The sequence below is a fragment of the Parathielavia appendiculata genome, assembly GCF_033297405.1.
Source record: "Parathielavia appendiculata strain CBS 731.68 unplaced genomic scaffold N657scaffold_17, whole genome shotgun sequence".
In the NCBI taxonomy this organism is placed as follows: Eukaryota; Fungi; Ascomycota; class Sordariomycetes; order Sordariales; family Chaetomiaceae; genus Parathielavia; species Parathielavia appendiculata.
The window spans coordinates 360,569-382,756 of record NW_026944236.1 but is presented as its reverse complement, the minus strand read 5'-3'; the positions used below and the strand labels follow the sequence as shown (position 1 = coordinate 382,756).

Below are 22,188 nucleotides of genomic sequence, written 5' to 3'. Positions count from 1 at the left end.
GCATACCTAGTGGACGAGATCCTCAAGGTCAGGACAAAGGGGAGAGGCAAACAGCTCCTCGTCAAGTGGACGGGCTATTCGCAGCCGACATGGGAACCCCTCAGGAATTTCTTACACACAGACGCTCTAGCTAGGTACGAGGAAGTTCACGGGCGAGTCAGGGACTGACAACTCCCCATGAAGAAGGGGAGGAGGGGGGTATTGTAACGGGCTGGGCCCGGTGCGAGCCTCGGCGACTCTCGGCCAATACCAAGACCCCTGATGAGGCTATTCCCACTCGCCCCACAGCACACCGAACCTTCTAGCAACGCGCTCAGACCAGCGCGCCGACGAGGATAAGTATGCTTGCGAGCTACCAGAGTCTGTTGTCTCTCCTTTTCTTCTCCAAGTTCAGTGTACTCGTAGAGTCGTCAACAGCTAGTTGCAATATACTGCCTGAGACCGTTACAGTTGTGAACCCTTTGGCTTCACCGAACCTCACCCCGTTGTCAATTAAACCTTCAGAAGTCCCTTTCAGAAGTTGGCGTTTCGAGATTCGTCACAGGTCAACGTCGCTCTCGTCCCTGCAGGTCACTCTGATCCGCTCTAGATTCCTGGCTTCCTTCACTACCACTACGTATCGCCAGGTTCTCTGGTTCTCGTATATCTGGATCTCTGCCTTGATTACCTTCCTTATAGCTGCTACTTGGACTTTCCCTTTCTTACTTTCCTCTACTCTAGACGTATCAACTATATAGAACAGGGTGTCCGTGAAGGTCGTCGGTGTTATATTCGACAGGGAGAAGGTTCGCAGCCAACTCGGTTAGCTTGCTGGCGGCGTATAAGCAGCCTCCATATATAACACCCTTGGACTCGGCTGAGTTATATAGAGATGGGCTGCGTTGCGTATAAGGGCGTCTATCTGGTCTCGGGCTTATCTCAATTCCTCGCAGAGTTGCTGAATCGCGTCTTGTTGTTTGCTGACCACGTCGCGCAGTTCGCAGATTGTGTTCCGTTGTTCGGCATTTATCTCGCGCGTCCCGTTTCGCTGTTCGTTGATTGCTTCTAGGAGCGTTTGGAGCCCTGTTTTCCCCGCTTCCGCCTGGCCGTTGGCTCCGCTTCCGCTTCCCAGTACGCGTGTTCCCCTCGGTGCAGTGCTTCGCGTAGCATAAATTGCGGTTCTCCTCGACGTAGTGGCCGTATCCTCCAGTGATTGCATCGCTTCACGGACTTTCGCACTCGGTTTCGGGGCGTGGCTCGGTCGTTTTGGTGAGGGTCGGCGGTCGGCCACCTCGATCACTGCCTCAGGTTGCGCCGCCGCCGCCATCTCGCGGTCCCTTGGCAGGGCGGCTCTACTTCTTAAAAGCCGATTTTACGTTGGATTCAAGCTTCTCTGAATGCCCTGGACGGATCGCTCCTATCTTAATTGAGACCACTTCCTCTTCCGATGCAGAAAATGGACGGCATACAGAACGGAGATGCTCGAATGCACAGACACCCACAGAAGCAACATTTCGTTCTACCTAGGAGGGAAATCGCCATCGGATAAGAAAGACTGGACTCCCAACATGGCAGCCGTTCGGGCAACCATACGGTTCGCAATGGCCACAGGGCGCCTTGACACGAACCAACCACAGGCCGACTAAACCACCCAACCCACCACAACACACCCAACCCACACTCCTCACCTCGTGCCACGGACAGCAGGCACCGCTTCAGCCGCCGAAGATAAGACGTTGAACACTTGGAGAATCGCCTTCAAGCCAGCCTACTAACAACCCTACTAACCCAGGAGAATCCGCAGAGGAATCGTATAAGAGAGGACATGAACTAGAATGAGTTTTGCATGGGCTTCGACGAGATCAGGACATATTTTGGGAAATGGATAGTCAGATTGTAATAGCTGCCCTTTCAGGTTACCCGCCGGGCGTCAATGAATTGTATTGTATTGTATTGAACCACAACCTGTACCTGAAACACTACGATCCATCAACGAACTTTATCTTCAACCCTATCTTTACTGCCAAGGCCCTTGCAAACGTGTTTTCGACCTCCCCTGGATACTGCTGCCCTGTATTTGTATGGATCGGCTCCCTACGGCTTTCCCTGACGCCCCCGGGGTCCCCGATGGCCCGGACGGTCCGCGGCCGTCGTCACCCACAGTGCCCCACTGCTACTCTTCAACGTCCGCCTCCCGCCCACGACATTCACGGATCCTGGGATGACGATGGGCACGAAGATGGGGTCATTTCCCATACATTCGAGGGCCGATTGGATGAACTGTTCGATCAAGAGGAGCAAGGGGAAATGGAGGAGTCCCAGGCACTAGCTGTATCAAGGTTGCAGGCGGGTAACTATAGCAATTGAACCAGTTTCGTCGCAGATCACGGAGTAGTTTGATGAAAACAAATGATGCAGGTCGTGATGGATCCCACGAATGTAGTGAGCCTTCGCGAGATGCAAGGCTATTGTTATAACGTTATCGGGATCTCCAATAGTACGATGTACCTTTTGGAATTCGCTATCATCGGGAAAACTCTTTTCCCCAGCCCCACTCTTTCCACGGCACGTCGAGACATTCCCACTGCTCTGCTAGACAGGCCCTATTTATTTTTACCCCGTCCCCTACATCTTGAAGCGCATTGTCACGGGTGGGCGCAACTGACCACTGCGTAACACCCTCAAAAGAGGGACCGTGGTTCGAACTGTCCAGTCGAACCAGGAGTTGCGCACATGAACCTCACACTGTCACGACCCGTGACACGCATTCTGGGTCGGAAAAGAAAGGGGTACCAAAAGCTCTGACCCAAGCTCACGACCTCCAGGGCTACATATCAATGGCACCAGACGCCTTACAGCTGAAGCGAGACACACCGCTACTGCCAGGCTGCTGCCACATGAATACTTGATGAGGTCGCTCAACCAGCGAATTGAAAGACAGCATCCTTACCAAGATGTTGCTTAATGCAATAACGGGCAAGACAAAAGGTACCATGATAGTTCCAGATAATCTGTACAACAGTGCCTTTATTGGGTAGGCACAAGGCCACTGCTTCGGCCAGCCCCTGAAAGCAACCGAGTCGGACTGGAAATTTGGGGTACCCAAACAGGGGCCAGTGCCAATAAGAAAACGGCCCAGACACGTGCCTGGTTGGTTGCCTTTACTAGGGCACTGCGCGTATGCAGCTGACTACTCGAGCTAACTTAGGGAGGTATCAGCGGTAAGCTCGCACCCTGGCTCATGCGACCCTGAGAATCCTTGTAGCTGCTCCACCGCCGACGGTGATACCCAACTAAGCCTTCGGTAACAAACCGCGTCCGCATCACGCGCTACCGAGCAAGTAACCTCACCATTCTTCTTTTACGGATTTGCACTCACCGTTTCTTTCTCTTTGGCCTCCTCAGCTCCAGTCCAGTCCCGACGAAGGTCCTCGTAACACCCCAGGCCACCAATGTCTTCATCAACACGAGCAGCGCCCCAAGCGCTCACGACTCCATTTGTTCTACCGCAGAGTTGTGCGAATCAGTTCATCACGACCAGCTTTGCATCCAGGTCCACCTACGTTACCGTTGTCGCTTCTTGCCCAGCCGATCCCCGATTTTCGGCCTGCCAGCCTCCAGGATGGGACTCGGGTGGCGAGGGCAGCAGTTTCCAGTTCAGCCCGGCCGTTTGCCCGAGCGGGTGGACGGCGTATAACCTGGGCGGCACCGTGTCTTGGGTTCGTCACGGTGCCAGCATGAATCTCATCACCTCCAAGACGTTCTCCACAGCCTACTGCTGCTCCAGGTAAGAGGTTCCGCTTTAGGTAAAACCCAGGGTTGGTACAATCACAATGGCTGACCGAGTTACCTTACAAACGTAGCGGGTTCACCTACTCACACTATCACGACCTCCTAATCGACGGCTTTTCCAGGACCCCACTGGCATGCTTCGCCAACACCACTGACACGGCTGCACCCACCGCCACCGCATCCCCCGCGGGTTCACCACACCGTCTCCGAGTTCACAACGCGTGGCACATCTCGTGGGACGCCTCCGACATCTCTTCGCTCAGCCCAACTCCGCCGCCCTTCGCCCCCTGCACCACCTCACCCGTGATTCGGTCCTGGGTGCCCGGCGCCACTGTCGAGCCCAATGCATTTTTTGTACCTGGAGGCGCTTGTGAGTGGAACGACGGGACATCACGCTGGAGCAAAGGTGAGACGATAGGGATGTGGTTCTTGATGGTTGGTGTGCCTATCATTGGCCTGGCGATACTGGCGACGTGTCTCGGGTGCTGGTGCCGTCGGCGTCGGCGGAGGGTTAGGGACGGCAGAGAGACAGGGACAAGCCTTTGGCGCCTGGAAAGTCGCCAAAGCGACATGGCGAAAGCGGACGGGAACGGAATTCGGACTGATGGGGGACCCAGGCCAGCGCATGAGTGACTGAGAGAATTAATCGCAAGGTACCTTAATAAGTTACTTGTTGTGTCACGGGTAGTGACAGTGTGAGGTTCATGTGCGCAACTCCTGGTTCGACTGGACAGTTCGAACCACGGTCCCTCTTTTGAGGGTGTTACGCAGTGGTCAGTTGCGCCCACCCGTGAATGTTGTGTGCCCAATAATTTATAGAAACGACGATTTACAACTGAGGTCCGGGAGCTGCCGCCTTCAGGACCGTGAGTATTACGACAACAGCGTTCAAACAACTGACCCAGAACACCGCCGTTCTCTCGTTCCGGACGAGAGGAGAGCAGGACGAGGATGGTTCTGTGCCACTGCCAGCAGAGTACAGTCGGGCAGGGATGCCGAGTTTGTCGGGAGGTGAGAGCGGTAACGAATGTGAGCTAGCCAATACCAAGCCATCCATGCAGCCAGCATGGTCGTTATCGACGTTGACGTCGTTGCGATAGTGACGACGAGGAGGACTGCTTTCCCGTTGTGGGAAGTAGCGCCAAGCAAGGCGAGGATGAGGATGTCGTCCGGCCGCCACGATGGAAACGCCACAGGTTTAACACTTTCGGCCTCCACAACCCGCAGAACAGCGCCCAAGCGACGGACACGTCTGCAGTGCACCAACTCTCAATCACCATATGCTCAAGACCACCACTAACCAAGGCCCAAAGCGCCGCCAAAGTTATCGTAGCAGTCCAAGCCATATTCTTCAAGGGGGAGCGCTTTGGAAGCCGAGATAGAGGCCGCCTTTACAAGCTTTGAGGAATAGCCACTTAACGCGGTCCTTAAGCGCGTTTCGATGGATTAAGTAGCGACTTTCCAGATGTAGGGTCACGTGGAATCATTGTATGAATCATGACAAAATTACCGTACCATACACCGGAAACTCAGCAGCGCAAGCCGCCAGCAGAGAAGAGCGTCTCGACGGCGCGCGCTCACCCTTCAAGAGTGACTTCTACGGTTCAAGGGGTCCAGGAAGCCGAGTACTTCCAGGTCGAAAAAATCCTGGACTGGCGACAAGGAAGGAGGGGGCGAATGGACCTGGTCAAGTAGGAAGGATTCGGGCGTAAGTACAACAGTTGGAAAACCTGCTGCGCATATCGAAAACTGTCCCGAGGTGCTGGAGCAATTCCACCGGGAGGTGGGATTGCCCACGCCTACCCCTCTGTGTGAGTATCCAGCTGAGTCTTATGTGAGGGTAGAGTAATGTATTTCAGTCATTTGAGGGCATGCCGTCCGCAAGGGCAGATCAGGGGCGGATTCAATCTCATCCTCCCTCTTTATGTTCTTCCCAAACTAGCTCCGTACCTACAGTGGGGGTTCAAAAGTATCCGCCACCCTACATTCTCCCAGCCACCCACATTATATAAGTTACCTCGAGGTTTAACACAGGATATCTCAACACTGCAAAGTCGTAGCAGAAAAACGCTAGGCATTGTTAAAATCCCAGGCCCCGGGCATCAATATTTGTATACAAACCCTTGGCTTTCCTAACTACGGCCAGCCAGTTCGGCATTCCGTTGATCAGCTTATCGATCAACACCTATGGGATAGCCTCCCACGCCACGCGCAGGCACACTCTTTGAACCTCTCGATATCCAAGACGTTTTGCTTCAGAGTCCATAGCTCTAGGAACATTTTCCGTAGGTTACGCTTCAGAACTCCCCAAACGTGTTCAATAGGATTCAAATCCGGGCTATATGCAAGCCAATAAAAGCCACTACTCCGTCGATCAGCAGATATAAATCTCAGCGTTATCTAGTTGAAAATGCCGGGTCTCGTCGTATGAGGTGAAAGACCTTTTTCGAAGGCCTTCTAGTAGGATCTTGCGGTATATCCTAGCCTTGGAGAGTCCTCATCACGTTCTATAACTATAAGCTCGCTCTTCCCCCTTACCCAGATTATGTAACGGTCTCAGGTAGTATATTGCAACTAGCTGATGACGACTCTACGAGTACACTGAACTTGGAGAAGAAAAGGAGAGACGACAGACTCTGGTAGCTCGCAAGCATACTTATCCTCGTCGGCGCGCTGGTCTGAGCGCGTTGCTAGAAGGTTCGGTGTGCTGTGGGGCGAGTGGGAATAGCCTCATCAGGGGTTATGGTATTGGCCGAGAGTCGCCGAGGCTCGCACCGGGCCCAGCCCGTTACAGATTATTCCCTACATCATAATTGAGATCAGCTGTAACGAGGGTGCAAATGGCTGTACGTGCCCCTGGAGATAGCTCCTGTAACCTCTCACGACCGGCGGTTAAACTGGCAACGTAACCAGCCAAATTGAGCGTCATGATGTCGAACTGTGGTGGTTCGGAAGTTGAAAGGGGAGGACGCGAGACGCGACTGTTGGGCAGCCAACAGTTACATGCTCGAGTAAGCTTAGATCAACCAAATGGGTATTGAACAGATTGAGGTATGAAATGAAGCTTGAATTAGAGTCACGATTCCAGAGTGACCCACACAAATGAAGGATCAAGATAGTGGGTTAGGGTGCCTCAGAATGTCCCTTTCTTGTTCTTGGAACAAATTGTCCTCTCTAATCCTCCCAGGGGAATTACCCCCTTATATAGAGACAGTGTGCCATGATATTGACGTTTATGTCAGGAACTGCGTCATTGTGATGGATCTGTGTTGACTGAGAGTCTCGCATTGAACATCAGTGCTCAGTCCGTGAATCTTGGTGCCAAGGAACCCACTCAGTTCAACAGCCTTACCCTGAAGTCCATGCGCGTATAAGCCCCCATCGAAATAGTCTCGAAGACGCGACATCCCCAGGCCAATTCACCTAGAGCAAGCTCCTCCCGCCGGACGTCTTTACAGCCAACCATGGCGACAGGTCCGTTCATCGAAGAACATGGCAAATCTTCAAGTTATGTTGGAATTGAAATGGAAAATGAGGCGCTCAAGAGCATGAACGAGGGCCTGAAAAGCCGACATCGAGAGCTTGCAGAAGGAAAATGATGAACTCAAGGACTGGAAAAAGAGGCTGAAAGCCGACCACAAGGAATCGCATAAAAGGAATCAGAAGTTCCACGCCGGGGTCAGAGAGATCGAACGCTAACCTCGAGGAATCGCGGAAGAGGCGCCAGGAGCACAAGGTCGAGAACAAGAAGTTGGAAGGCCACCGCAAGGACCAATGGCATCCGGTTGAGACAATGGAAAAGGCGAATATGCAGTAGGCGGTCGACCTCGCAAAGCAGCGACAAGAACGTGCACAACAGCGACAGCGGATCGCCAAGCTTGAAGCAGAGCTGAAACGTCGAGACGAATCAGAGTTCGACAACAGAGAGGGAACTGATTCACCTGAAGACAGTGGCCCAGAACTGAGACGCTAACGACGCCTCTAAGCTTAAGGCAATGACCTAATAGAGAGGCTTAAGAACACTGTCGCGAGGCGCGGGGGACAGTGGGGACGGCGCCATGGTGGCGATGGCGGCGACGGGCTTAATATTGATTGGAGAGAACGCACAAGAAAGGACCGAAGACCATCCTGTCAAAACTGAGCCTGTCATCCATCCCCTCTAGTAGCTTTCTTCTTTTTTTTTTTTTGCTTTTATCGCTTTCTTCTTTTCTTTTTTTGGTTTTCTCTGTTTTTTCCGTTGTCCTTCCGTCTCTGTATTGTGGCTTACAGACATCGAGAAAAGAATGGATAACTCGGCGCCTCGGGCGATTAACATGCTATTAGAACGTTTGGTCATACCACTATCACATGATTAGATAAGAAGAGCCACACCGAATCTCCTGATTCACATTCGAAGATCAGACGAACATCAGTGTACACCCATGACATGATCTTGCTTAAAGCGAGCGTTCTAGGAGACTAAAAGGTGTAAGGGATCCCGCAATTGAGGCAGGTTGTTTGCCATGAGATCAGCTCCGGTGTTTTCCAGCCCTTCTGAAGTAAATTGGGGGTCAACGATTCCCTCTAATTGCTGTATTCATTTATCTCCCTACCGCTCAGTTAATCACCCAAGACCTCAGCTCAAACCGACCGCCAATGCCCCAAATATCCCCATTCCGTCCAACAATGCGCCTCGGGTCCAATGCCCACCTGACAACTCTGAAGCCTTCAGTAACAGGGTAACATCCCTATTCTTTGTAACCACTTCTTGGAGAGACACAGTCCCAACTCAGTCAACACCAGAGGCAGATCCAGCATGATGATTCCGAGACTGACTGTGGTCGGTGTGGGTAAGCCATACGGATACTCTTTCGCGCAGGCTGTCGTTCGCTCTTGGATCTATCTCCATGGCGAAACACTTGGATTGTAGACCGGAGAATCTGACCAAAGGTTGCAGTTTCCGGAGTGGTGGCATATGTCTGGTCACAACTTCGCAGGGAAGGGGAAACAATCGAGCGCATGTTCTCGCAACGGCGAGCACGATGAGTTAGAGGTTGTTCGTCGAGGCCCACGGAAGCACTTGGACGATCAATGAATAGGAAAGCAGGGCGGTGTCGTTTCATAACGGAGAAGTATATGTTTGTGTCTCTCCTTGAATGTACCGAGAATAGGTCCTTTCCCTTATCGACCCTTTTGTCCAGGCGCTGCTCTGAGATCTGGTGTCCTATTATCCTCGATCACCGGAGATTACATCCTGAAGAGAACGAGCGCCATGAGAAATGACATAAAGCCAAAACCCAAGGGGGGACTCACAGTCCCAGCAGAGGAACTCCCAGCAGTGCTATTCGTCCTCCCCCCTGAGGTGCCAGTTGTGTTCGAGCTGGTGTCGATCGTGAAAAAGGTTGCGCCAATAGCAGGCCCGAGTCCCAGCTGTGCCCGCCATCTCGATAGCTACAGGAGTTCTGTTAGCTAATCCGCTGTGCTACCAAGGAAGGGACTGTCTAGCTTGAAGCTTACATTCCAGTTCTGCGTTTCAGCTTCCATACCTACAGACTCGAAGCCTGCGCTGTTGAATCGTGCCGGTTGGGTGTAAAGAGCGTAGATGAAGCGGTGCACACCAGTGCCTGGCGATGGGTTTGGGTTCGTAAACGGCGTGAGCGGCCGGAATTGTCCATTAGGAACCGCAAGGAGCTGGGCAGTGGGTAGCACAGTCGAGTGTTGCCCCGTCTGTGTATAGTTGCCGGCGAGATAATGGCGTAGGTTTCTCGCTGTTGGATCGCTTCGAGCTGGAGCATCGGCATCAAGCTGAACCGACATCTTATTAGGTCGCGTCAGGGAAGATTTTTTGTCTCGTGGACATACCAGGTAGATCAAGAAGCGTGTCTGCGCCGTGATATTTGTGGCGTTGTTAAGATTCTCCACGCTGAACTCGAAGGGCATTGTGGCTTCTGAAACGCTCAGGCTGGAACCAGGGACAAGGAGCTCGTCATGGTCATCGTCGCCCGCTTTGTAGCTGGCGTAGAAGGACACGGAGGGATCAAGAGCTGCGACAACTTCGGGGACGATGCCTGACGCCACAAATTGGTTCTTGAAGTCGAGCGTGCTGACACTGGTGGCTGCGTGGTCATCGGCGAGCGCAGACAAAGCCATCGCCAGGATGGGTAACCCTGTATATCGAAACATTCTCCAAAGAATAACAGACAACCAGTTGCCTTGTGATGGTGTAACAATGATATTAGGGTGGCCTGGACCGAAGCTGTAGGGTGGAGGGAGGGTAACTGTAAGCACCTACTGAGGAGCCGACGAAGACAAACGGGTGCAAGGGGAAAGATTTATGTGATACACATAGCTAAAGTAGGTCGAGGGAAGGAGAGATTCATTCGCTCAACAGCACGATAAGAGGCACTTGTATCATTTTGCTCTCATTCCACCGGTACCTGTCTCGAGTCGGTGGTGGCATGGTCCGGTCCGGAGACACGGCAAGCCGGTGGGAGTTGACGTCCCAAACACTTGAAAAGGACATCATTATCGGGTGCACGGGGTCGTTGTAGGGAAAGCTATGTAACAGAGTCTGCATGAACTGCATTCCTCGACCGGGAGCCGGGGAGCCTTCTCAGCCAAGGCGGAGATCACACTTCCTTGGCGGCACTCCTGTGCTTCAGGATTCAGCCGCTTCAGTCACGCAGCGTGTGCACCTCTCCCGCAAACGTGATGCTCCCCGTGCCGCCACTGCCAACGTTGTGGCGGAAAGAGAAGTAATCCTGGTACTGGATTTTGCTGTTGGGGTTCGCCCCGGTCTGACACTATCAGTGCTGACTTCATGGTCGTTTTCCCGCACAAGAGATAGGCACACATACCATGGTCCCATGGAAGACATATCCCTTTCCCTCGACGTGAGGCGCGTTCTGGGGCATTTTCTTCCCGTTGCGCCACCACGAGAGACCCCTCTCGCTGACGTTGCTGACAATGATCTTCTTGACGGCGGCTGAGATCTTGAAGCTCCACGAGAGAGGGTACTTGGTAGTGCAAATGTACTGCAGCGTCAGCTTGCCGTTGGAGTCACTCCAGTCGCCGCTGCCTTCGCAAGAGATGTAGTCGGGGCCGAGCCGGCGCCCGAGCTCAACCTCGATGGGAGCTTCTGCTCCTCTCTTTGTGATTTCGTCGACACGCTGTCTGGCTTCGACGGCAGGAATAGGCTCGTCAAAATCCAGCGACAAGGTCGCCGAGAATTGGGCGCTGCTGCCGTTGAAGGGAACAGTAACCGATCGAACCATCTGCTCGTTCCGGTCGGGTAGAGCCAGCGCCGCAGCGGTAGTCGCACCAAGTACAATGCTCAGGCACGTAGCGATCTGAGTGAGCTGCATGGCTGGATTGGTTTCGTCTCTAGTTAGTCCGGGGAATCTGAATCTTGAGTGGTGAGCCCAGGACGAGCTCAAGTGGGGAAGCTGGAGTCTTAAATAGAAGTGGCAGGGACACTTCAGATGCTGTCACTTCAGTACGCTACCAGATATCTGTACGCTGGGCATGACTCCTAGCCCAGGCATACTGCCTTACTCTCGGATATCATGAGCGGCAAGACGGAGGATTACAAGCTGAACATATGACTGCGTTTCCGAAGATCCGAAGGGAGAGGGTGAATGGGTACGTTATACGAAGTACGAGCCGCGGCTGAACAGGGCAACTGCAATTAAGGCTGGAATGCCCCCCTCGATTGCGGTGAGTTTTTGGATCCAGTACCATCGGGTAGCCGAGCACGTTTTCCAAGCCTAGCAACGGGTTGGCTGTACCAGAAAGCGACCGGGTTGGGAGTGCCGGGAGGGCCGAGACTTCGGTGGTGATATTACGCCGACGGTCATGTTTAATCGCCCCGCGGCTGACGCTGATCCAAAATAGATGCTCTGGAGGCAACCACTTTCGGCTGGTAGCATTACTAAATACCTGCCGCTTATTGGGGCCTTACCTTAGGCCTGGGCGCTACAGCGGAGGATGCGGCTTGTTCCGAGAGATCACACCTATGTACTAGTACGGTAGTACCGTCCAAGGGGGTGATGGTTCGTCGCCCGCAGACTTAAAGCCGCGAGGACCGGACTGGGCCAGGTAGCGGAGGTTCCGGAACATACCTTACGCCTGCAAGCTCACGGCCACTGTTGGAGTTCGCTGGGTTTGTTCCATGACATTCACATCACATCACATGCAGGGCATCATCGCAGCACCTGGGCCAAAGGTTGAATAGGTAACCTTAATCAACTTGTTCCCCTTAACTTCGTGATTGTGGCCGCAGGCAGTGCAACTATAAAATTAGTGGCTTACAGCCCTTGCCCTTCCCCTTGCCTGTCGACGTCGGCGCAGCGCTTGAAGCGGTGGTGACAGGAGGTTGCCAGGGATCACCCGGCAATTTTTCAAGCCCTGGATTACACCGTTAGTTCTTCCGTAAGGTATCATTCAACTCCGGGGCAGGTCAAGCTTGCTCACAGCCATCATAGTTCTCATCAACCAGCTCGGGAACCGTGCACTGGGCGGCCTGCTCGAGCGTTTGGACGGCCATGCCGGGGCAGCTGGCAGCCACGCAGCCGGCGTCCAAGCCGACTTGCAGCGCGCTGCCTCTCCACCCAAACACATAATCCGCGTGCTGGCTGTAGCCCGTGGGATCGCCCGTGCTCAGCACAAAGGGCTGCGACCCATCCTCGGGCCAGTCGTTGGCGTCGTTGAACGGGGTTGTGTCCCAGATGATCTGTCCATGGGAGGATAGAGGTGAGTACCTTGGATAGTTGGGGACTATATTTCGGGTCGAGGTGAGAAGTTAGGTGGGAAGGGGCCGTACCTCAAGCATGATCTGCGGGATTTTGGCTGGGTGCGAGGGCGGGCATTCCTCGGCCGTGTCGATACCGTCGAATATGTGCGGACCCTCGACGGGGTACGCGACGTGCGATTTGTGGTCTGGGCTGTCGAGCTTCTCGCCGTCCCAGCAGCTGCGCGTTTTATTGTCAGCATGACACTTGGACATCTATTTGATCAGTGTTATAGTGGCTTGGACTCACGTGGGGAAGAGAATGTTGGAACGAATTCCGTAGCAGGGACGGTTAGGGAGGGTCATGCTATCTACAGCAGGGTCTAGACAAGGCCTGAGCAGGTCGCCCTCAAAGTTGGGTCCAGTGAAGCAACGAAAGCACGACTGCGTCGACAAATCCCAAGGGCTCTGGGGCATAGAGCGCAGCATGGCATCGCCAAAGAACATACGAAACCCGGGCGGGAACGAAGTCACCTGGCCCGCGCCTGGCGACACGTAGTAGACGGTTATACCGCCGTTGGTGGCAGCGACAAACGGGTCTTTGGTGAAGAAGTCTGGGCTGTTGGGGATCTGGCGGACGCGCTTGTACGTGCCGTTGCGGGCCTTGAAGTACAGGTTGGAGGTCCAGTAATTGGAGAAATCGTCGCTGTAGCTGCAGGTGGTGCAGGCCGACAGGGCGCTGATGTCGGACAGAGGCATCGAGGCGTTGAAGGCGTCGCCGCCCACGACCTGGTGCTGGTGGTGAGACGGGACCTGACCGGGGCTGATCAGCGGGTCGATGCGGTCAATGACGAGCTGATGGCAGCCGAAGCGAAGCATGGTCGGCCCCGTGCCATTGTAGGTCGGAAGTCCCTCGGTGGGGAAGGGAAACTCGGCCGACGTCGTCGACGACTGGGCGACTGCGCTAGCCGCGGCCGCGGCGGCAGCAACAGCGCATGTCCGGACCATGGTGTGCAAGAAGACGGAGGGGAGGACGGACCATATCGACTTCGATCAGGGCGGTTCTCTCCATATATCCCCGTGTATGCACGTCAAGGCGCTGAGAAGTTCCCATCCCACCTCATTCCATGCCGCAACGTCCCCGCCTCCCAGTGCAACCCTTTTCGCACGTTGGCAGCAAATAGTGGCATGGCCGTAAGCAGCCCATTGCGGTCGACCGCATTCGCTACCAGACTTCGGCTCCTTTTGACGAGGGACGTTCAGGGTTTCGGCATGCCTCCGATTGGGCTGCCGGGGCCGGACCCATGGAGAATTCAGAAAGCAGTCCGTGGCAGTGGATGCCCTATGGGTGGGACTGATGAAAAATACGGCCAATCCACTGCGAGGCGAGACATTTTCCAGGTCTATGAGTGCTACATTGAGTGGCATTGTGCTATGAACTTAAAGCTTTAGCGGTATTGAGGAAACAGAGCGTGGTCTTGCGACTCCTTTAGTCAAACACCTTCTTCCAGACCCAGACGCTTCTCGAGTTGGTGAAGTGCCTGAACCCCTCCAACCCCCATTCCATGCCGATGCCGCTCTCCTTAAACCCGCCAAAGGGCATGTGGGGGGCAACGTCAAAGTGCGAGTTAACCCAGACGCTGCCGGCGCTGAGCTGGCGCGCCATGCGCTGGGCCCGGGCCAGGTCACGGCTCCAGACAGAGGCGCTCAGCCCTGTCTCAAGCGCGCTGACCCGGTCGATAACGTCCTGCTCGGACGACCACCGCAGCAGAGGCACGATGGGGCCGAACGCCTCCTCCACCACGATGCGCGAGCCCTCGGGCGGGTTGTCGATGATGGCCGGCTCGACGAAGTAGCCCTTGCCCCTCGTCCGCACCTTGCCCTCCAGCGCCGTCTTCCAGCCGCTCTTTTCGATCTGGGCGTACATGTCATTCAGGAACTCGAACCTGGAAGGAGGAGTTTCAGAGTGGAATTGGTTGAGAGTAGAAGGGCGTAGTACTTACTGCATGCTGGTCTGGACGGGCCCCATCACGACGCTGGGCTCGAAGCCGCCGCCCATCTTGATGTTGTTCTTGGTGAACTCAACCATCCCGGCGAGAAACTTGTCATAGATGTTATCGTGGACGTAGATGCGCTTGCACGACATGCAAACCTGGCCCGAGTTGGGGAAGGCCAGCATGGCAATCTTGGGGCGACACTTTTCAATATCGACGTCCTCGCAGACAATGGCGGCGTCGTTGCCGCCCAGCTTGAGCACATAGCGCTTCAGTGTCTGGGCGCAGCTCGCGGCCACCTTCTTGCCCGCCGCGATGGAGCCTGTGAAGCTGATCATGTCAATCCCGCCATGCTCCGTCATCCAGGGCCCGAGACGGTCGTCTCCGCTCAGCACCTGGGCCACGCCCGAAGGGAAGACGGACATGGCGAGCTCGCCGCGCTTCAGGCCGCAGTAGGGCATGTGCGGGGACGGCTTCATGATGACTGTGTTGCCCGTCAAGAGCGCCGGGCCGACCTTGCCCAGGCCGAGCAGGGTCGGCCCGTTCCAGGGGACAATGGCCCCTACGACTCCCAGGGCCACGCGCGTCGAGTAGACGGTGCGCTTGTCCGTGTCTTCGAGCACCTCGTCGGCGAGCTACGTGGTCGCGAAGGCGCGGAGCCACTGCAGCGTCATGCTAACCTCGAGCGCCGCGAGCCCCAGCGGCTTGCCTTGCTCCATGGTCTGTAGCTTCTCTAGGTCATGGCGGCTAGCCTCAATTACATCCGCATATGCGTTGAGGAGCTTGGCCCGCTCCTGGTGCGTCGTCTTAGACCAGGTCTTGAAGGCGGCTCGCGCGTAGCTGACAGCCGCGTCCAGGTCTTCCTTGCGGGCCACAGAAACTCCGTAGAGCGGCTCGCCAGTGGCCGGGTCTATCGAGTGTCTGCACGAAACACTCTGGCCTGGCAAGCATTGACCGAAGCTCTTCGAGCGTCATGCATCTCCCACATTCAGCTTGATCTATTGGACAGATGGCGAGGCCCACAGATCTAACAGGTTACTGTAAAAGTGCCTTAACCGAATCTAAGGTATTTTGTCAGCCAACTGAATGTGCAGTTGGTAACGCCCACAGTCTATGATCTGCGGCCACGCGGCATTCAATGGACCTACATCAGACTTGGTCTCAGCTGGTGTTCTCCCTGGGTCTGCTATACCAACTGACGCCTGCGAGAACTGTTGGCATACGCACCATCATCTTCCCCTTTCATGTTCCCATACATCACTGCAAAAGGCACCAGGCACGTTTCTACACGAACTAAGTGTAAGCTACTAGGGATCCATATCCACAGAGCTTGCACTGCACAAACGCAACAGCAGCGAGCATTCGTTTCGTTGAGAATCCAAGTACCCTACTTTGGCGTTGGAGAAGGAACGAGAAGGTGTCTATGTTCTGCTGTGCCTCTGATCTGGGAACAAGGGCCCCCTCCTCGCGATTGAGCCGGACGCCGAGGATAGGGCGCCATTCTTCTACGACATGGAGACAGAAGGAGAAATCCAGGCATGGATGGCCGGGGAAGTCTTGGGGTTCAAGATTGAGGTAAGTTCAGCTTGAGATGTTGGCACCATAGTTGTATCTTATCCCTTCCCTCCAACATGTCCACCCACTCCGTACGGTATAACGCCATGAGAGGCCAATCAGGTCCCAAGGATCAACCTTACTTAGCTGCAGCCCCTGATTTTAAATCAGCAAGGCTCCGGAAAACGTGGACATGGCCAGCATCTGATTTGCCTCCTCCTCCCGTTCTCTTCGTCAGCAAGCATTGGCATTGGCTTCGCTTTCAGTTACTCCACCCATAAACACACGCGCTAAACACCATGCGAAGGCCTTCTTGACTTCGCCTCCACTGCAACGTCCTCAGATTTTAACCTCTCAGCAGCCTGCGCCGCCGCAACCTCCCAGTCAGTCTTGTACAGGTAAACAAGTTCGATTACCGAGACACTAGATACGCATTTGTCGATCAGTATTCCATTTCACTCCACCTGAAGTGGGCCAGGCGCAGCTCACCAGAGAAGCCCGACGGTGATACCCATCCAAAGGCCTGTAAGTTTCCAGCCCAGGGCGAACGCCGTTGACAGCGAGATGGGGAGGGCGACGAGGTAGTAGGAGAAGAGGTTGGCGTAGCTGCCGATAGCCTGCTGGCCGATTCCTCGCAGAAGACCGTGGGCCACGGCCGCTATGGCGTCAAACACCTGCATCACGCCACAGACGAGAAGGGCCTGGGAGGCGATCTGGATGACGTCGTCGACGTCTGTGAAGATTCTCGGTAACTGTGTGCGAAGTGTCGAAAACAGGATTAGATTGAGGCAACCCACCATGCACGCGGCAATGATGGACTGATGAAGGAGTAAGTGAAGGGCTCCTGTTGGGGAAAAGAGTAAATGGACCGGGGCACACATACCACTTTGGCAGTGACCCTAGCTGCCGAGCTGAGATTTGCTCCAATGAGGTTGGCTACTCGTGTCGAGGTTGCTATTGCCAACGGAAACGGAATGTTGAACGAGGTCGAGGTTACTGTAACGAGAATGCTCTGGGCCGCCAGCTGGGACGTGCCGAACTGACTCGCGGACAGGGTGAGCACTTCCAAGACGGAAAACTGAGCCTCGATCATGATCATGCCAGGCAGTGCCAGCTTCATCATCGGTCCTAGATGAGATAGCTGTTAGCTAGACAGACCCCCTGAAACAAAAGAGAGGGGGGGGCGACGTGAGGGTAACATGGGGGGAGAACTTTACCCCAGTTTTTGAAAGCCTTCCAATTGAACCCATTCCAACACTGAGAACCGTCGATCAGCCAGACATACAGGACCAACAACAGGGGCAATAGGTTCTGTGTAATTGCCATGGCTGCGGCCGCTCCAACAAATCCCCAGCCAAACTTGAAGACAAAAAGCCAGTTCTGCAAGAAACTCAAGGGCGCCCCGATCATCAGGGCGTAGGTCGTGGCCTTAAACAGACCCTGGGACTGCACGAACCGCTTGCCGCTCTCCAGCATGGCAACTCCGGGCATGCCTGCGATAAGGACGCGTAGAAAGGTGGCAGCTTGAGATGCCGTCTCCTTGCTGGGGACGAGGGCGGCGAGGATGGGCTCGGAGAACCACCACACCATTGCGATGGGCGCCATGAGGATGAATAGAAGCCATGTCATGCGTTGAGCTTGAAGTCCCACGAGGTGCTTGTGGCCGGATCCGTACGCTTGGGCACAGAGAGTGTCCAAACAGGTCGCCAGACCCTGTACAGGGACGTAGCATGTGATGCTGGCGGTCATGGTTGCCACTGTTGGTCGCGTCAGAAAGTTGATAGATCCACGGAGTACCTAAGGTAGCAACACGTACGGTTGACGGCAGCGAGCTCGACCAAGCCCAGCCTGCCCACTGTGAGAACACTTCCAATCGTGACAGAGTAATGCATCAAAAAGGTGGCGATAAGAGGCATTGAGTATTGGATGAGCGTCTTAGCCTCACGCTGCCAGGTCGTCGTGATCTCATGATGTGCAACGGCGAATTCGAAGCGCCTTTCTATCTCGTCCGGCGCTGGAGTTGGTAGAGGCTCAAACTCAGCCGCCATTTCATGCAGCAACGGTGTTGTCTCGACAGCGATATCCGGGAAAATGGGCCCCTCGTGGTCCTTGACTTTGGTACTGAAGATACGCCGGTAGAGACGAGCGAAGACGTGGGTCGGCCGTGGTTTGTGGTGCTTCGGGGGAAGTATGGCATTGTCTCGTAGCAGAGAGAGCTCGGCATGGAGAGACTCCTCAACCTCGTGCGGGTTGGGAACTGGCTTGTCCATCCCCTGGATCGGGACAAAGGAATAACCGGTGCCATAAACAATGCCATTGGGGTGGAAGGCCAGCTTTGCGTCTGCCTGGCCGGATATTGACTCGGCGTCTGAGGCGCCAGCATGCTCGTCCTCGTCGTCGGAAGAGCACTCGGCAATGTCTTGACTCAAGATCTCCCTGATAATGGGCGATGTCCCCAAGAAGGATGGGGGTATCGGGAGACTTTCGGAGAGAAAGTCGGGTAAAATCGAATGGCGGCGCCCCTCGGTTCTACTGTTAGAGATGGGCTGCGGCCCAGTACTGCTACTGGGCGAATCCATCGCAAGATTCCGGCTGAGAGAGCTTAGGGTGAGGAACGGGAATCAGAACCTCCAGAGATAGTGGACAAAAGAAGCCTGCGATGTTGAATCACAAGGAAATGGCCGTAGCAGTGGGATGGATATATTGGGGTGTGAGACAATGTTAAATCGAGCTGGCTTCCACCATCAGGGTTAAGATTGGATGCAGCCATCTCCCTCGCCGCCAGCAATGCTCGTAGGAGCCCTTAGGCGTCCTACCGTGCCCATGCCTCGCCATGTTACGTCTTGGTGGCAACGGCTTCGATTTGACGATAAGCCATCGGTGAACCCCCACGATGCGGCGGATGGTGTGGAAGACTTCAGATGCTCGCGGTGGCGCATCAAGGTGTGCACCAGGAGCGGTGTTCTAATTGGGCAGGAGATAAGTTCGCCCCCGTTCTTCTTCTGAGGCTCCCATCCCAAGTTTGACAAGCCTAGCGGTTTTCGTCTTAGACCGTCACACCAATGACGCAACGGATGAACCGTTTGTTGGCTTTATCTGCTTCACCGACTCATGCAAGCTTGGCGACCAAAAGCCGGTGACATCATTTCAACAAGAGATGGGTTCTGCAGCTTCTGCTGCTAGCGCGACTGCAGTCCAATTCAAATCTTGAATCTATAATCCCGCTTTGTTGGATTAAATCAGGTAGAAAGGCCCAGACATGGTGCCGGGCGATCCAGCATTCCATCTGCTCTCTGTGTCGACATGAAACGCCTGTCACCTCTTCACGCTACCATACCCTAGTACTTACCCCTATCCAAGGGCAATGAGCTTCCAAGTATGAGGCGCAGCTTCCCAGTAACGTTCTTTGACCTCGCCAAAGTTCACGCGATAGGCGATGCCCTGGCGCCATTCTATCTGAAGCACCAGCAGCACCGGGTCAGCACCTGGATACGTAGACCGTGAGCTCCCTATGACAATAAACTCGTACTGGCCTAGTCTTTGTCCCTCACTTGTCGTATGATCATTCTCAGGCGGCGTGGGCTTCACGGACCCGACAACGTCGCCGCTGGTATTCATCAGCGATGATGCAGGGGTACCATGGTTCGTGACGACGGTGAAAAAGGCCGAGCTTGTCCAAAAGAAGAGTACCAGCGTCTCTGGGATGTCCGGGAGCTGAGGGAGACTCGACGTCAAGTCCGCCAACTCGACGGGCTGATCATGCCCAGCTTTCCAGCTTGGCAGGTCCTGTTGGCGCAACCAGTCGTAGGCTGCGGCTGTCCTGCGGACGCGCTCGAGGCGCAAGGGGTGATGGTGATGCTCAAAGCAGAGGATCTCGGGAATCTCGGCACTGTACAAGTCGGTCAGCGCTCAGCTAAAGTTAATAACGCCCGAGCGCTCATCGTGGTCTATCACTAACTCGAGATCCGGTTCGAATCGCTCATCTCCAATGTTGATGGTCAATTCACCAAGCCAGCCCATCCAAGACCAGCTAGGGAACTGGACCTTCCGCTGCATGGACGTCATAGGCAGCGTCGACAAGCTTTCCCTACGCCGGACACCGGCAAAGGTGTTCCAAAACAGACCCTGTTCGAAGTGGGAGCGCGGGAGTCCCCAGGTAAACTCTTCCCTCGAGAGCCTCGACAACCCCTGAAGAATGGCGAGAAATCCATCCGCGACGTCACCCGGGTAAGCGAACGTACGGCGGGAGTAGCTCACCACCAGCGTCTTATACTTGGCCCAGAACCGCCTGTCCTCATCATCGGAGGCCTCGTGGCTGGATCGAGCCGGTCGTCTCAGCATCAGCTCCGCCGCGTTAGTACTGTACCGGTTGAAAGGCATCGCCTCGTGTTCAAAGTACGACTCCTCACAGAAGATGCCCTGCCGACAGATCCAATAAACCTGCTCATGCATGAATATGAGCACGCGGCGCGAGAGCACACGCTCCTGAAGCGTCCAGCCGCGGCTGTTCCATACCGCATCCTCGAGCAGGTGGCTTCCCCGATTGGTGAGAGGCTGGAGAGTCGTCATGAGGGATAGGCCCGGGCGTTTCTTGCTGCCGCTCTGTTTGTCCTCGTTTTGCGGTGCAATCACCATGATTTCTTCCTGTTCCTGAAATCGGGTGCCAGGTCGAAGACCCGGCAAGCCGCCGTCGACGCTCCCCGCCGACGCAGCGATGACGGTGAGAAACGCGCACCCGTATATCTGGCTCATGCCGCCGATCTGCATCTTCTTGTCGCCGTCGTCGTCTTGGATGATGCACAGGGCATCAACCCACAGGTACTGGAATCCCAACGAATCGGTCAGCAGTATCGCGTCGTCTAGTGTGTGCGGAAGGGCACCGGCGCGTAGCGCATCTTGTTTCGCCAGTCGCTCCATGTTGGACAACTCCAGCTTGACGGCCTGCGGTCCCCCCCAGACGTAGCTGAGCGCAACGTACCGATGGTCCGACAAGCAAGTATCCGCGAGAGTGACGATGCAGCGCTGCTTGACGTCGATGAAGCGGACCTTCCCGAACCTGTGCCCCGGGTCTACATCGTGCTCTTCGCAGCCGACGCCATGGCGATCCTGGCAGATGGCAATCCACCGTCGCACCCACCCCAGGTCAAGCACCAACTCCCGTCGGCGCCCACCGTAGATCATCATGTCCGCTCCCGGGCGAGGGTCGACAAACCGCTCGTCCACACGCACCGATGTGGCGCCCGGGTTGCACGCCTGGAGTGCGAAGTACAAGCCCTCGTCGTAGTACAGGCCGTCCTTCTGGACATCGTGACCGACGGGGTTCGGTGTCGCGGCTTCGGTCGTGAGAGACAACCGGGTCGTCACGAAGGCGTTCTCCCTCGACTTGAACCGGAACTGGCCATGGTAGTTGGGGCTGGCGAAACAGTGGCGTTCCGGCCTCCGCTCGAGATGCCAGTGGGCCCCGTGGTGCACCAGAACCTTGCCGAAGAGATAGCATAATCGACAATTGCCAGTGGCGACTCGCTGGAGGAGGGCACCTAGGGTTCCTAGGTATGTCGCCTTCGTCGCGTTTTCTTGTTCGTCCTTGACCTTGAAGGGGTAGCGCGTCGTGTCGACTGTGCCCTGCTTGAGGGCGGGTATGTCCGAGACGAGAGGGGTTCGGAGGGCTTCGAAGTTGATGTTGCGACAGAAGTCGCACAGCTGGGCTGTCTGCTCATGCTGCTCCATTAGCGGCCTGACTGGCATTTGCCAATCCCCTTGCTTCAGTGGCAACAGCAAGCTCTGTTTTCACTGCGGCAACAGCTTCAACTGCACGACAACGGCATAGCAACAGCAAACATCAACATCAACATCGACAGCGACAGCGGACTTGAAGGACGTCAATTGCGCTCAGGTCTGACCCTCAAAGCGAAGCCCTGTTTCCCCATCGCTGTGCCGCAGAAACCGTTCAGGCATATGCAGCAAGTGCGGCAGAGCGGGCAACCGAGCACTGTCAGCGGGCACAAGCCCGCCGGGAAAATGACGAGCTAGAATCGCCATATGCGCGATTCGGTTCGCGCGTTGTTCATAGGAATACGGCTGTCAGTCGCCGCTGACACATCGGCGGTGGGCACTTGCACCCGAACGGAACCACACATATGGTGAATATGTCGATGAACAAAG

The 22,188-nt window shown here is 55.2% G+C and overlaps 10 protein-coding genes across 10 annotated transcripts; 3 read left to right on the top strand and 7 right to left on the bottom strand.

Annotated features, from left to right (window-relative positions):
- The first annotated feature begins 255 nt into the window (after window positions 1–255).
- Window positions 256–825, top strand: N657DRAFT_161706 (uncharacterized protein). Its single transcript, XM_062786027.1, has one exon. The coding sequence runs from the start codon at window positions 342–344 to the stop codon at window positions 735–737; it is 396 nt and encodes a 131-aa protein (XP_062644201.1). The 5' UTR covers window positions 256–341; the 3' UTR covers window positions 738–825.
- An 88-nt stretch (window positions 826–913) lies between these two features.
- N657DRAFT_579875 (uncharacterized protein) lies at window positions 914–1,306 on the bottom strand (the record flags this gene model as incomplete). The annotated part of the gene is made up of 1 exon (XM_062789423.1): window positions 914–1,306. The coding sequence occupies one exon, from the start codon at window positions 1,304–1,306 to the stop codon at window positions 914–916; it is 393 nt and encodes a 130-aa protein (XP_062644200.1).
- Window positions 1,307–2,105: 799 nt separating this feature from the next.
- Window positions 2,106–2,448, top strand: N657DRAFT_649226 (uncharacterized protein; the record flags this gene model as incomplete). The annotated part of the gene is given in 3 exon segments (XM_062793676.1): window positions 2,106–2,198; window positions 2,218–2,221; window positions 2,236–2,448. Coding segments are annotated over 3 exon segments (195 nt in total), but the record flags the coding sequence as incomplete, so codon positions are not given.
- An 884-nt stretch (window positions 2,449–3,332) lies between these two features.
- Window positions 3,333–4,455, top strand: N657DRAFT_161697 (uncharacterized protein). The gene is made up of 2 exons (XM_062786026.1): window positions 3,333–3,766; window positions 3,843–4,455. The coding sequence occupies exons 1-2, from the start codon at window positions 3,432–3,434 to the stop codon at window positions 4,402–4,404; spliced, it is 897 nt and encodes a 298-aa protein (XP_062644198.1). The 5' UTR covers window positions 3,333–3,431; the 3' UTR covers window positions 4,405–4,455.
- A 4,542-nt stretch (window positions 4,456–8,997) lies between these two features.
- Window positions 8,998–9,900, bottom strand: N657DRAFT_579787 (PEBP-like protein; the record flags this gene model as incomplete). The annotated part of the gene is made up of 3 exons (XM_062789419.1): window positions 8,998–9,201; window positions 9,268–9,555; window positions 9,613–9,900. The coding sequence occupies 3 exons, from the start codon at window positions 9,898–9,900 to the stop codon at window positions 8,998–9,000; spliced, it is 780 nt and encodes a 259-aa protein (XP_062644197.1).
- Window positions 9,901–10,218: 318 nt separating this feature from the next.
- Window positions 10,219–11,559, bottom strand: N657DRAFT_161648 (uncharacterized protein). The gene is made up of 3 exons (XM_062786025.1): window positions 11,340–11,559; window positions 10,608–11,116; window positions 10,219–10,547 (listed from the first exon to the last, which is right to left on the bottom strand). Exons 1-3 carry the CDS (start codon window positions 11,488–11,490, stop codon window positions 10,425–10,427), a joined length of 783 nt encoding a protein of 260 aa, XP_062644196.1. The 5' UTR covers window positions 11,491–11,559; the 3' UTR covers window positions 10,219–10,424.
- A 405-nt stretch (window positions 11,560–11,964) lies between these two features.
- N657DRAFT_649220 (uncharacterized protein) lies at window positions 11,965–13,543 on the bottom strand. Its single transcript, XM_062793675.1, has 4 exons — window positions 12,789–13,543; window positions 12,572–12,719; window positions 12,223–12,481; window positions 11,965–12,156 (listed from the first exon to the last, which is right to left on the bottom strand). Exons 1-4 carry the CDS (start codon window positions 13,484–13,486, stop codon window positions 12,041–12,043), a joined length of 1,221 nt encoding a protein of 406 aa, XP_062644195.1. The 5' UTR covers window positions 13,487–13,543; the 3' UTR covers window positions 11,965–12,040.
- Window positions 13,544–13,967: 424 nt separating this feature from the next.
- Window positions 13,968–15,730, bottom strand: N657DRAFT_666211 (aldehyde dehydrogenase-like protein; the record flags this gene model as incomplete). Its single annotated transcript, XM_062795327.1, has 4 exons — window positions 13,968–14,424; window positions 14,482–15,107; window positions 15,153–15,412; window positions 15,700–15,730. The coding sequence occupies 4 exons, from the start codon at window positions 15,728–15,730 to the stop codon at window positions 13,968–13,970; spliced, it is 1,374 nt and encodes a 457-aa protein (XP_062644194.1).
- Window positions 15,731–16,046: 316 nt separating this feature from the next.
- On the bottom strand, window positions 16,047–18,957 carry N657DRAFT_603091 (MATE efflux family protein). Its single transcript, XM_062790138.1, has 5 exons — window positions 17,843–18,957; window positions 17,244–17,783; window positions 16,910–17,154; window positions 16,516–16,844; window positions 16,047–16,449 (listed from the first exon to the last, which is right to left on the bottom strand). Exons 1-5 carry the CDS (start codon window positions 18,603–18,605, stop codon window positions 16,317–16,319), a joined length of 2,010 nt encoding a protein of 669 aa, XP_062644193.1. The 5' UTR covers window positions 18,606–18,957; the 3' UTR covers window positions 16,047–16,316.
- Window positions 18,958–19,245: 288 nt separating this feature from the next.
- N657DRAFT_603090 (HET-domain-containing protein) lies at window positions 19,246–22,188 on the bottom strand. Its single transcript, XM_062790137.1, has 2 exons — window positions 19,985–22,188; window positions 19,246–19,915 (listed from the first exon to the last, which is right to left on the bottom strand). Exons 1-2 carry the CDS (start codon window positions 21,769–21,771, stop codon window positions 19,378–19,380), a joined length of 2,325 nt encoding a protein of 774 aa, XP_062644192.1. The 5' UTR covers window positions 21,772–22,188; the 3' UTR covers window positions 19,246–19,377.

Coding starts and splice junctions, on each gene's coding strand:
- N657DRAFT_161706 (XM_062786027.1), top strand. CDS start 342: ATGCTTGCGAGCTACCAGAGTCTGTTGTCTCTCCTTTTCTTCTCCAAG.
- N657DRAFT_161697 (XM_062786026.1), top strand. CDS start 3,432: ATGTCTTCATCAACACGAGCAGCGCCCCAAGCGCTCACGACTCCATTT. Junction 3,767..3,842: donor ACAGCCTACTGCTGCTCCAG/GTAAGAGGTTCC, acceptor TTACAAACGTAG/CGGGTTCACCTACTCACACT.
- N657DRAFT_161648 (XM_062786025.1), bottom strand. CDS start 11,490: ATGGTACTGGATCCAAAAACTCACCGCAATCGAGGGGGGCATTCCAGC. Junction 11,117..11,339: donor CGCAGTCATATGTTCAGCTT/GTAATCCTCCGT, acceptor AAACCAATCCAG/CCATGCAGCTCACTCAGATC. Junction 10,548..10,607: donor ATGTCTTCCATGGGACCATG/GTATGTGTGCCT, acceptor TGATAGTGTCAG/ACCGGGGCGAACCCCAACAG.
- N657DRAFT_649220 (XM_062793675.1), bottom strand. CDS start 13,486: ATGGTCCGGACATGCGCTGTTGCTGCCGCCGCGGCCGCGGCTAGCGCA. Junction 12,720..12,788: donor TCCAACATTCTCTTCCCCAC/GTGAGTCCAAGC, acceptor TAAAACGCGCAG/CTGCTGGGACGGCGAGAAGC. Junction 12,157..12,222: donor TGATGAGAACTATGATGGCT/GTGAGCAAGCTT, acceptor GGTGTAATCCAG/GGCTTGAAAAATTGCCGGGT.
- N657DRAFT_603091 (XM_062790138.1), bottom strand. CDS start 18,605: ATGGATTCGCCCAGTAGCAGTACTGGGCCGCAGCCCATCTCTAACAGT. Junction 17,784..17,842: donor CGAGCTCGCTGCCGTCAACC/GTACGTGTTGCT, acceptor CGCGACCAACAG/TGGCAACCATGACCGCCAGC. Junction 16,450..16,515: donor ATCACCGTCGGGCTTCTCTG/GTGAGCTGCGCC, acceptor ATGCGTATCTAG/TGTCTCGGTAATCGAACTTG.
- N657DRAFT_603090 (XM_062790137.1), bottom strand. CDS start 21,771: ATGCCAGTCAGGCCGCTAATGGAGCAGCATGAGCAGACAGCCCAGCTG. Junction 19,916..19,984: donor CGATTCGAACCGGATCTCGA/GTTAGTGATAGA, acceptor CGACTTGTACAG/TGCCGAGATTCCCGAGATCC.